Raw genomic sequence first — 11,619 nt, 5'->3', positions numbered from 1 at the left:
CTCGGAGATGCCTGGGAGTGCCGCGGCCTTGGCAGGCTGGGTACCGTGGGGCCGGATGTGGGATGGGGGTTGGAGGGAGAGCAGAACAGAGAGACTGGAAGGACTCCTGTCTCATAGGCCCTCAGTCACCTTAGTGCCCAGGGAAGGCTAACTCCCATGTAAATGACATTGTTGCTCAAGAAGTCACTTCACTCAGGTCACAGGTCTAGGTTTTGAACCTTCGTCCCAGTGGGAGCACTCCTTCACCTCCTGTCTACACCTGAGCTCCTGGGGTTCGTTTTCCACGAGCAGGCTGGGCTGGCACGGGACCATCACCATTCTCATCACCAGGGATGGCGTCAGGCCCACAGTCTGAATGCATCTGACTGCATCTACTTCCTAGCAGCCGCCTAGTCCCTTCGTGACAAATTCTGTTCTTTCCAACTTCGTTATCAAGGTTTCTATCGGTGCTACCTCACGCTGAAGGTATGCTGCCCTCCCTGCTGTTCCAGCTTCTCCTGTTCCAGCACAGGGCACACCTTTGAGGCTACCTTGTGTGCGGCTAGCATCCGAGTCAGCGGGATGAATGCCGGCTCTTAGGTTATTCACCAGCTGAGTGGCTTTGAGCAAGTCACCGCAACTCACACCTCCCTGTTCTGCCGGCTGAACTAGGCCTAAGCCCAAGGCATAGGCTTCGGAGGGAACAGACGGCTGTCTGGCTTTAAGGGGCTTCTCCCTTGACCCCCTTCAGCCTCAGTATCTGGCAAGGAGGGCCTGCCAGCTATCTTTTTTTCTTTCTTATTTTTCAATCCTACAACTCCCAGGGTCAGGCTCTAGCCGTTCTTCTCTATAACCTTACCCCTTGCCTCCTGGGTCCTGATTTCCTGTCTCCCTGCTGAGCACCCACATCCCTACTCGGTTTTACCTGCCCAGCCGCACGTGGGCCTGGGACCCTGCGGTTGCCCCGTGGCAGCTGAACATTTCATTCCTGACTGGGGCTTCTCGCCTTGCTCCTTCACTCTGGAACCAGGGACAGGAGGGACTTCAGACAAACCTCAAATACCTGTCAACTCCACTCTCCCTGGAGCTTGAGGCCAGCAATGTCCCCAGCAGAGGGTTGGCAGTCCCTGCGGCCTGAAATCTCAGCCAGCCCACCGGGTCAGTGTGGCTGGAAGGGGGAGAAGGAGGACGTAGGAAAGACTGTTTCTGAAATCCTTTTCCTCGCCACCAGGGGCGTGTTGCCTGCCTCGCACCCTAGCGGATTAGAGGAGGGTGAGCTCCAAGGCTTCCAAACAAAATCTTTAGAAAAAGGAAATGAGGAAGAGCACTCTGAACAGAGTAAGCTGTTTCAAGAACCCAGATTACCAAAGATTTAAAGTAACAAATGCACTTTTAATAGGTCTATGGATAAAAACTACTCAGCGCAGGTCAGGAACCCAGGGCAGCCCCTACTTCTGTTGGAGCCATGCCCTGCACGGTCTTTGGGTCCGAGGTTAACAGGCTATTTGCATTATTTCACGGGATCCACAGTATTAGAAAAACAAGGCAGTAGATCAGTTTTGATGAAATGCACTGCTGGCAGCCGAATCGGTCCATTATATTCCATATTTTTTCTTTAGTTCTCCCACTTTATTGATGTAAGCTTTCATGGCGTCTTCCTTGGAAGTCCCTGGAAGCAATCAACAGGATTATCTGTCAGAGAGGCAGCATGGTTAGAAGAGCCGCAGCCTGAAAGCCCTAGACAGCCCCAGTTTCATGCTCAGAGGCTCAGTTTCTCGCCTGGAAAGTGGGGTTTCTCTTACCTGCACCTCACAGGCAGTGGCCAGGATTCACCTTGAAATACTGAATGAGCTCGGCCCACAGTGACCGCTCCCTGAAGCACCGAACCCCTAATGTGTGTGCAGCTGTCCTGAGGCCCGTCATTGGCCTGCTGGCCATGTGGGAAAGGCTGGACGCTCCAGACACGTCAGAAAGCCTGTCCACAGGGAGCCACAGTGACTCTCCTGGCCCTGCTGCCTCAGACTCTCATGGTTGGCTCTGCCCTATCAGGCGCTCTCTGTGGGGCTCTTCTCTGGCGGAGCTGCTACGTTGGCAGGGAGAAAGCAGAGCCAGGCACCCTCTTCTCCCCAGAAAGGAGCTGTGGGAAAAGTTTCGAGAATTCTGAGCAAAAGCGGCTGGGCCGAGGAGGGGAACAAGGCAGCTCTCTGCCTTCATGCTGCCATCCAAAGGGCACAGACCATACCCCTCAGAGACAGTGAACCCCGGGTTCCTGGACGCTGCGGTGAGGGAGAGATGCTGGGAATCAGGGTGTTTTCTGAAACACTGCAGAGTGCCTGGGCACTGGTATCTGAATGGCCAGTGACAACGGGCAGTCAGCCGGGCATTCCTGCTCCTGTTCCTTGCAAATCCTAGGAGTGTATTTCTTGTATGTTGGCCTTTTCTGAATCCGAGGGTTTTTCACTCGCAGGAAGACAGAGAGCTTATTCAGAAGCTAGCTAGGCGAGAACACAAAAGCTGGCGGGCCCTTCAGTGCCAACTTGTGGGTCTTGCTGCTGCAGGTGGCACGTGATGAAGTCGGAGCTGGGATACTTCCTGCCTGCTGTTGCTCAGCATAGAAAAGCTCCATTCACGGGGCCTACGATGTGCCAGCAGCTTGCCATGCATTAGCTCATTCCTTTCCTTTATGTGCCTTTCTGGCTGGAAGGGAGCTGGGGAGGGCTGCTTGGGCTAGGGGATTGCTGCCTGCCCTTTCGAGGAAGAGGAGGGTGCGGGCAGGAAATGACTCCTTGTGAAGGTGTGGGCCATGAAACCACTCCAGACCAAATATTCACACCCCCTGCCCCTAGTCTCCAGCCCCTCCCCTCCAGAAGATACCATTGCTCAGAGACAGTGCTCTTGGAGAAGGCATACACGGTATTAGGAGAGAAAGTAGGTGGCCCAGTTTTTTTCCATTTTGGCCAGGCCAGGCTGGTTTCAAGCATGGGCCTCACCCACTCTGTTTTCTTGCCTCACCCCTTTCACTCCATAATGAACAGTATTTCGTTACTGGGCTTCACAGACTAGGGACACTGATTATGAACAATTACCTTTCAGCTGATTCCAGGCATCCCACTTGGCCTTGCCTTTGAGATCCAACAGCCCAGGCCGTTCTAAAACAGGGGAAGGAAAGACATTAGATCTGCTTCAAGTTCTAATGGGGAACGTCATTGACTCTCTTGTCCTGAACTCATCTTTCATTTCCCTGGTTCCATCCAGGCCCTGCTACGGAGTTAAATGGGTCTAGCATATTGAGTTCTGCCTCAGAAACCCAGATGTACAGAAACTGAAACTTTAAGATTTTATTTTATTTTTTATTTATCTGACAGAGAGAAAAGAGTGAGAGAGGACGGAGAGGGAGAAGCAGGTTCCCCGCTGAGCAGGGAGCCCAATGCGAGGCTCAACCCCAGGACCCTGAGATCAGGACCTGAGCCAAAGACAGAAGCTTAACTGGCTGAGCCACCCAGGCCCCCCAAGAAATCCAAACTTAAGATCTAGAGAAAACAGGAAGAAAATTGTTCTCATGACTGCGCAGTTGTCTTAAAGTTAAATAACTCCAAAATTCCTCCTTTTAAAAACCATACTTAAAGTTTTTTTGTTTTTTTATTTTTTAAACAAGCACTACATCCATTCAAATGGCTTAACATTCAAATGCTGTCAAGGAGAATACTATAAAGTTTCCCTCCTACCCCTGCTCTCAGTCACGCAGTTTCTCTCCTTCATGTGATTATTGCTATTGGTTTTCTGGGCTCCTCTTTCTGTGAACAGTCTGTTCATATCCTTGCCCCATTTTTCTACCAAGTTGTTGGTCTAATTCTTGTTAATCTGTGGGTGTTTTTTCCCCAAAGGCAAAGCACTCTTCAAGTCAGGCCATGATTTTGTGCTTCCAGACCTGTCATCAGCTGCGCTTGAGAGACACACTGGCTGCTTCCCTGCTGACCTATTTTACTGCCACACTGAGAACAAAGGCAAGAGGAGCAATCCTGGTACCCAAGCCATGGGCCACTGTGCCTGAGAAACCTCAAGTCTCCTCAGAGCCTTTCAGAGCAGCATTCCCGGAAACGCAGGAAAGGAGAAAAGGGCGCCTACGGAGTCATCACCCAGGAAGAACGAGCACACTCCTGAAGCCCTTTTTGTGATGATGGACATGTACATTTGCACTAACTCAGGAGTTAGTGAGATGTGGCCTGTGTGATGGAGGACTGAGCTCTGGATTTTATTTAACTATTTTCAATTTAAAACTCAATGTGGCTAATAGTGACGATCTCTGGGACAGCTGTCCCAGAGACAGCAGCCCTAGAATGAACTGACGCCTCCCTACTCAGGAAGCAACAGATTCCCAAGCCAGTCTACATAGTCATGTAAAAGCAGGGCAGAGACCAGGGAAAATCCTGTATGGCAGAAAAGCATGTCAGTCCCTCTGGTCACCCCCACTTCCTCTTTCCTTTCCTGCCCTGGGAGGATATAAAGTTTATAAATCCAGCGCAGAACTCACCTTTGCCCCAAGACTTCTCTCAGCTAAGCCCTTCCTGGGAACTTTGATTTGGCACTGCGCTGGGCACCATTTCCTGCTTCCAGATGGCTGGCAGCCACCGACCTGCTCCACTGCCCACCCCAAGAGCAGTGGAATTGGCCATGCTCATCCTCCTGAACAGAGGAGGGGGTGACCTCTTTCTGTGCGGCCATGGACACTGCTTCTGAGTCCCTGCCTAGACTGCATTGTGCTGTTGCCTCAGTACACATCCGAGTTTCAGGGACAGGGACTCAGGGGCAGAATAAAAACTGTCTAAAGCCGGAAAGACTGTATCCAGAATATGGTAGTCTAAACTACCACCTCAAAGCTATACCAAGATTTTTTTCAACAGGGAAGAAACGGTTAGCAGGAACCGTTGTCAGCAAAAATGCTTCTGACCGGCCACAGAAAGCTAGCTGCTTCTCTGCTCCTGCTATTGGGCTTGGCCTGGCTGCCAAAGGCTCTGACTTTGATTCTGCTGGTCTGGGGTGGAAGCAGTATGATTCAACAAAGCTACTACTGAGCTGAGAGCTTGGACTAAGTCTCTTCCACGCTGGGGTCTCTGCTTCCAAAGATGGAAAATGTTAGTGATAACCAGTAAAGTCCTTCCAAAAACTAGGATTTGAATTCTGCTCCCCGAGCCACCAGGAACAGTGCAGGGTCTGTGAGCCCCCATTCAGGGGCATGATCTTAGCCTGGTGGGGGTGGGACCCCCAGGAGCTATTACCATGTTCCATCTAAAGAGTAAGGCTTTGGGTGGTTTTGAGTGTGCAGTTCCCATAGATTAAGAGTTCCAGCACCCATCAAGGCTGCTGAGTCTGCCTTGATGAGTAGGGGCCTTCCCAAGCTCATCTCAGCATACCTGTGCTTTTTCTTTTTTTTTTCCTAAAGATTTAACTATTTGACAGAGATATAAAAAGACCCAGAGAACATAAGCGAGGGGAATGTCAGAGGGAGAGAGAGAAGCAGCAGGGAGCCTGACATGGGACTTGATCCCAGGACCCTCCTGGGATCATGACCTGAGCTGAAGGCAGATGCTTAATTGACTGACTGACCCAGGAGCCCCATACCTGTGTTTACGTCACCCACAGTTACTTGTTTGTAGTGGCCATAGATGAACAACATCTCATCATCTGTTGGCTTGGTCTTCAGGTGCTTAACATCCTCCGCAGCTTTTTCAAACTCAGCCTAAACATAAGGGAGAGAAGAGGCCTAAATAGAACTCAGTAATGGGGAGACACAGGTTGGAAAGGCAGCACTCCTGGGATGCCTGGGAGGAAAAGCAATTTGTTTTCTCAGCTCCCCAACAGGGCAGCCAGAAAAACTCAGCAAAACAAGGAGGGGAAGCACAGGCGTTCACTGGTTCGATGGACAGCTACACACTGGACACATCACCATAACAGGTATTGGAAACACAGCGGTGAAGGAGGCATGCTACGAGTGCCTGTAGTAGGCATACAAGTCACCAAAAAAGTGTGGTCAACAGCCTGACCATCCCTGGGTCAGGCCGGCGTCCCAGCAGAGCCCCGACTTGTGGAGCCAGCGTGTTTGAAAACGGTGAGAGACCGGGTTTGAGTGCGGAGGTGTGGGCAGTGGTGTTTGTTGGACCCTCCACCCCCACCCGCCCTTGGGACTGGGCATTCAGCACCGACCTCTATTTCAGTGTTCTGATTGGAGAGAGGTGAAAGGAGTCAGAGGTCATCCCACTCAGCTCAGTCTCCGTAAAGCGGCTACAATCGAAGGAGGGAAATGGCCTCTGGATCACCTCCCCCCAAGCCCTCCTCTTCCCGAACGTTGGACACTCAGCCCCTATGTCCCCTGACCTCTAAGTTGTCAGCGACGGCTTCCTCGCTTCCCCATTCTGCGTGGCGTCCCTACTCCTGCCTGACCTTCCGCATGGGGAGCTCGGTCTCTGCTTCTTCCATCCACTAAACCCTCTACCTGCCATCCTTCTACCTAGGACCCTAGCCTCTGCCCCCCGTTCCTGCTTCATCGCGAAGTACACCCCACGGGCAACTTTCTGGCAGTTGCGGGTGGGTAGCAGTGTCCAAACGCTGTAAGTTCCGCTCACAAGGTTCTGTGCAAAGAGTCAGAGCTCGGCACGAGTCCAGGAGGCACAGCGAGGCCGAAAAGGGAAAGTCCCTGCGGAATTCTGGCTGGGAGATCCCCTCTCCCCCAGCCTGCAGCCTCGCCATACCTCTGCAGTCAGGAGAGGTACGCTTTATACCTGAGACATGTTGGCGGCGTTTCGAGAAAACTGGCGAGCCCGCGGAGGCAGCGAAGAGCAGGAAACAGTAGCACACCACTCGACCAGCAGAGCCTTTAGAGGCGCAGCCGCAGGCGGCTCCAACCCCTGCCAGGCCGGCGAAGGGCAGCCAATCAAAAGCCAGCTCTAAGCTGCGGGGCGTGTCCAGCCGTTGCTGCGCCGCCAAACCCGCCCGAGCCCACGTGGGTTTGCTCGCACACGCGCAGTGAGGGACCGAAGGGGACGCCGGGTACAGGTGGGGCCCGCGGAGGACGGGCGTGTTTGTGGGGTTAAGGGCTCGGCGGCTGTGGGGAGTGGACTGCAGGGGTAGAGGGGACGGGTCTGGCGGCTAAAGAGTAGAGACTAATAAACTTGTTTCAGTCTTGTGTCTGGAGTGAGGATCCCGGAAGTAGAGCCTCTGTGCAAGTAACTTCTCAGGCCCGGGAGGACGAGTGGGCTCCGCCCGTCACGGCGGTCTAGAGGAGACCTTGCAGGTCCGGTCGGTGGACAGCCGCGCGGTGGTGGGATGCTGGACTGGTTCCCAGAAAAGCGAAGCCGAGGCCTCTTTGAGCTTTTGGCCCGTTCTTTGACCTAGTAATCTTAAGTTTGCAGTCCTACACTGCGCATTTTATTGTGGTACATTTCCTCCACCTGGTGCATGAAAGGCAATGCCAGTGCCTTATTTGTCTTTAACAAACTTGCCCTGGACCCGGTACCCAGCAAATGTTTGTTAAGTGAATAACTCTTCATTCATAAATGTTTACTGAACTCTTAGCTACCTAACTTGGTTGGACTAGCTTAGACATTGATACAGCAGCGTAGGAAACAGATAAATTCCTGCATTCCTGCTACTTATATTGGGGATAATAGTTAACAAAATAAGTAGAAAATTTGTTAGGGGGTTAGGGAGTTGGAATTTTACAGTTTTACATGGGAGGGGGAGGGTAACATCTGAGAAAGGTCCTCAGTGAGAGGAAGGAGCATTCCAGGCAGAAAACAAGTGTAAAGGTGTGAGCAGAGAGTGGAGGGAAAGAGTAGAAAGAGATGAGACTGGAGAGTTAAAGAAGTGTCAGACTGGCTAGATGATGCAGAGCTTGGCCTTTATAGGAACTATAGGGATTGGGACTTTTTTTTTTTTTTTTTTTTTTATTTATTTGACAGAGAGAAATTACAACTAGGCAGAGAGGCAGGCAGAGAGAGAGGAGGAAGCAGGCTCCCTGAAGAGCAGAGAGCCCGATGTGAGGCTCGATCCCAGGACCCTGGGATCACGACCTGAGCCGAAGGCAGAGGCTTTAACCCACTGAGCCACCCAGGCGCCCCGGGATTGGGACTTTTATTTTGAGATGGGAAACCAGAGGCTTTTAAGCAGAGGTTGATGAGATCAAGGGGAAGCACATGTGCAGAGTTGTAGAGGCTGATGCTCCTCGTGGGAACAGAAAGGAGCAGCACAGATGATGGGCAGAATTTAAAGTTGATGAGAATTTTCTGGTGGTTACAAAGCTGGGTTTAAGTGAGGTTGATTTGTTGCTTGCTTGTTTGGAATATACTCCACTTTCCCAAAAAACAAACAAACAACAACAACAAACCAGTTTTTTACATGGTAGTTTTGTGAGCCAGTAAGTCCACAAAAGTTGCTTAATGGAACTGAAGTATTTAACTGGTAAGGATTGTGGGTCTCATGGAGCATGGTGCTAAGTGGTTTTCCTTGCTACAGGGACCACTGTAGGCCAGGTTTTGAAATAACTGAAGACATGCTCTTCAGCCTGTGTCCTGCTTTCTTTCCTCATTCCTCAGGGACCCATTTTTTGTGATTTCCACTTAACGAAAGTGCTGCCTTAAGGCCTCCATTTACTGTTTCCCAGGCAATTGGCACTTAGCTTTTAAAATAAAGAGATAAAAAAAAAGAAAATTAAAGAGATAACAAGCCAGCATCTGAGATTTAATTTTTTATAGTAAATTTTAGAGAATATTTGGGGATCAATACATTGCATGAATTTTTAATTCTGTATTTCGATAGCATTGGAAAGGTAATTGCTCTTCATATCCCCAGAAAATGCAGCTATTTTTCAGCTTTTTTTTTTAAAGATTTTATTTCTTTATTTGACGGACAAGAGATCACAAGTAGGCAGAGAGGCAGGCAGAGAGAGAGAGAGGGAAACAGGCTCCCTCATGAGCAGAGAGCCCAATGCAGGGCTTGATCCCAGGACCATAAGATAATGACCTGAGCCAAAGGCAGAGGCTTTAACCCAGTGAACCACCTAGATGCCCCCTCAGCTATATTTATATCCTTGCTAACAACTAGCACGCTTCATAATAATTTTATTTACAATCATTTTTATTTATTTATTCTTCTGTCTGATTTTTCTCCCCTACATAAGCCCGGGAAAATAGGGATCATCTTGTATTGGTCTATCTATCTCCAAGTGCCAGGAACTTCTTAGGCACTGAGCAAATGGCAGGTGATGAAGGGAGTCCTTTGCTCTCTATGAGATGTTACTCTGATTAGCCATGACCTTGGAAACTTTAGTTTATGGAACTGAATGTGCAGCTAGGCTGTAGTAAAGTAGATGAATTCTGATGCAAGGACCATTAATCTCTTTGTATCACTCCTAGCTGGGAACAGAACACAACACAATTATTTAGGGAAGATGGGGAACCTGATAAGCCACTAATCAGCCTACTTGCCCCTTCCCTTTAGTAGAAAGGCTCTTGTCATTGCTGTAACCTGCCCTCACATCCTTGGGGTGCCAATTTTGACTACTCCCAGGCTACACTTGCTGGGTCTCAGTGTAAAGCCAGATGGGCAGCATACATTAACAGGTGAAAGCTGTTCTTACTCAGTGGGTGTGAATAGTTTTTTAATATTGGGTTTCTTGGTATAAACTAAACCTCTAATTTCTAAAAGCAGCCTATTCATTAAAAAAAAAAGTACTACAGTTACAGTGAAGCTTTACTAGAAGGCAAGGGCTAGAATACTCACAGATGATGAATTTTATCCCTTCGGTACTTATTTTCACTTCTTGGAATGTGATTCCTGAGGCATGGCTCAGTCGAAGGTGGGAGGAGATTAGTGTGTTTTAAAGGGAAGGAAGCACTTGGGAAATGCTTCTGGGATAGGGGGTGAGCAGAGCTGAGGGCATTTGTTTTGTGAAGGTGGAGGGAGTTAAGAGCTGAGATGGGATAAGAATGCAGCACGGCTTCCCTCTCCCCATTCGTTTCGATTCCTCTGTCTCTTTAACTTTTCTGATGGTATAATTCCTTTTCTGGCAGCTGCGACTCTTTTTTTTCTTTTTTTAAGATTTTATTTATTTATTTGACAGAGATTACAAGTAGGTGGAGAGGCAGGCAGAGGGAGAGGGGGAAGCAGGCTCCCTGCTGCGCGGAGAGCCAGATGCAGGTACAGGGCTCGATCCCAGGACCCTGAGATCATGATCTAAGCCGAAGGCGGAGACTTTAACCCACTGAGCCAACCAGGCGCCCCTGGCAGCTGTAACTCTTTTTTTTTTTTTTTTTTTTTTTTTTTTTAAAGATTTATTTATTTGACAGATAGAGATTACAAGTAGGCAGAGAGGCAGGCAGAGAGAGAGAGGAGGAAGCAGGCTCCCAGCCAAGCAGAGAGCCCGATGCGGGGCTCGATCCCAGGACCCCGGGATCATGACCTGAGCTGAAGGCAGAGGCTTTAACCCGCTGAGCCACCCAGGCGCCCCTGGCAGCTGTAACTCTTAACCAGCCCCTCCCATCTGCCATTCTCTTGTTCTTTTGGGTGTTTCTTTCAGAGGAATTGTAGCAAGCCGGGTGTGAGAGAAGAGTGTGTGTGTGTGTGAGTGTGTGTGTGAGTGTGTGTGAGTGTGTGTGATCTATGTGTGTGTGATTCGCTCCTTTCCCAAGTACTCTTTATGTCCGGCTGACATGGCGGAGTGGTCGTTTGGGCTGAGGTGAGACTTAGAGACCAGGGCTTGGGAGCAAGGGAGCAGGGAACAGGGACACTTGGGGGAAGTGTCCTGTGTTGGAAGGTGAGAAACTTCTTTTTTTTTAAGATTTTATGTATTTGACAGCACAGCCAGGGGGAGCAGCAGGCAGAGGGAGAGGGGGAAGCAGACACTCCTCTGAGCCCAATGTGGGGCTCCTCCCAGGACCCTGAGATCATGATCTGAGCCGAGAGCAGATGCTTAACCCACTGGGCCACCCAGGCACCCTGAGAGAAGACTTCCTGAAGACTTACTTAAACATAAGTAAAGATAAACACTGCTGAGACGACTCCTGTATCCCATTTGGAAATACGATTATGGACAGGAGTAAGGAAGCACCTTAGGAAGATATCTTGATAACTACAGTCGGTTACTCTAGTTCTTACTCAACCTCATTAGAAGTATAAACTCTTCTAAATCTGTTTTCATTTTGCCTGTTTCCCTGGCTTCTGATCGCACATGACAGACCCTTGGTAAAATGCTTTGAAACTAGGTTGTTAGGTGACCCGAGCCGAAGGCAGCCGCTTAATGACTGAGCCACCCAGGCGCCCTGACAATGTCATTTAAAAAACTTTATTTTTGACATGATGCACTAAAAAATGAAAACAACAAGAACAAAACAAAACAACCCAGCACCCTAATTTTTAGTTTGAGGCAATTGTAGGTTCACATGAAGTTTTTAAGAATACATAGATCTCTTATACCCTTTTCTTTTTTTTTTTTAAGATTTTATTTATTTATTTGACAGACAGAGATCACAAGTAGGCAGAGAGGCAGGCAGAGAGAGAGGAGGAAGCAGGCTCCCTGCGAGCAGAGAGCCCTATGCGGGGCTTGATCCCAGGACCCCGAGATCATGACCTGAGCCGAAGGCAGAGGCT

General features: G+C 49.6%; 2 protein-coding genes across 2 annotated transcripts in view; one reads left to right on the top strand and one right to left on the bottom strand.

The window, feature by feature from the left end:
- Positions 1 to 1,350: 1,350 nt before the first annotated feature.
- Positions 1,351 to 6,893, bottom strand: DBI (diazepam binding inhibitor, acyl-CoA binding protein). The gene is made up of 4 exons (XM_046019900.1): positions 6,756 to 6,893; positions 5,599 to 5,716; positions 3,066 to 3,128; positions 1,351 to 1,648 (listed from the first exon to the last, which is right to left on the bottom strand). The coding sequence occupies exons 1-4, from the start codon at positions 6,762 to 6,764 to the stop codon at positions 1,575 to 1,577; spliced, it is 264 nt and encodes an 87-aa protein (XP_045875856.1). The 5' UTR covers positions 6,765 to 6,893; the 3' UTR covers positions 1,351 to 1,574.
- An 82-nt stretch (positions 6,894 to 6,975) lies between these two features.
- The window catches only part of C9H2orf76 (chromosome 9 C2orf76 homolog), a 61,066-nt gene continuing 56,422 nt past the window's right edge, over positions 6,976 to 11,619 (top strand). The window contains exon 1 of the mRNA XM_046019340.1: positions 6,976 to 7,029. The gene's annotated coding sequence lies outside the window, so the exon portion shown is untranslated. The remainder of the gene's footprint in view (positions 7,030 to 11,619) is intronic.

This window comes from Meles meles, chromosome 9, assembly GCF_922984935.1.
Source record: "Meles meles chromosome 9, mMelMel3.1 paternal haplotype, whole genome shotgun sequence".
NCBI classification, from domain to species: domain Eukaryota; kingdom Metazoa; phylum Chordata; class Mammalia; order Carnivora; family Mustelidae; genus Meles; species Meles meles.
The sequence above is the reverse complement of the archived record's forward strand: the minus strand, read 5'-3'. Positions and strand labels throughout refer to the sequence as shown.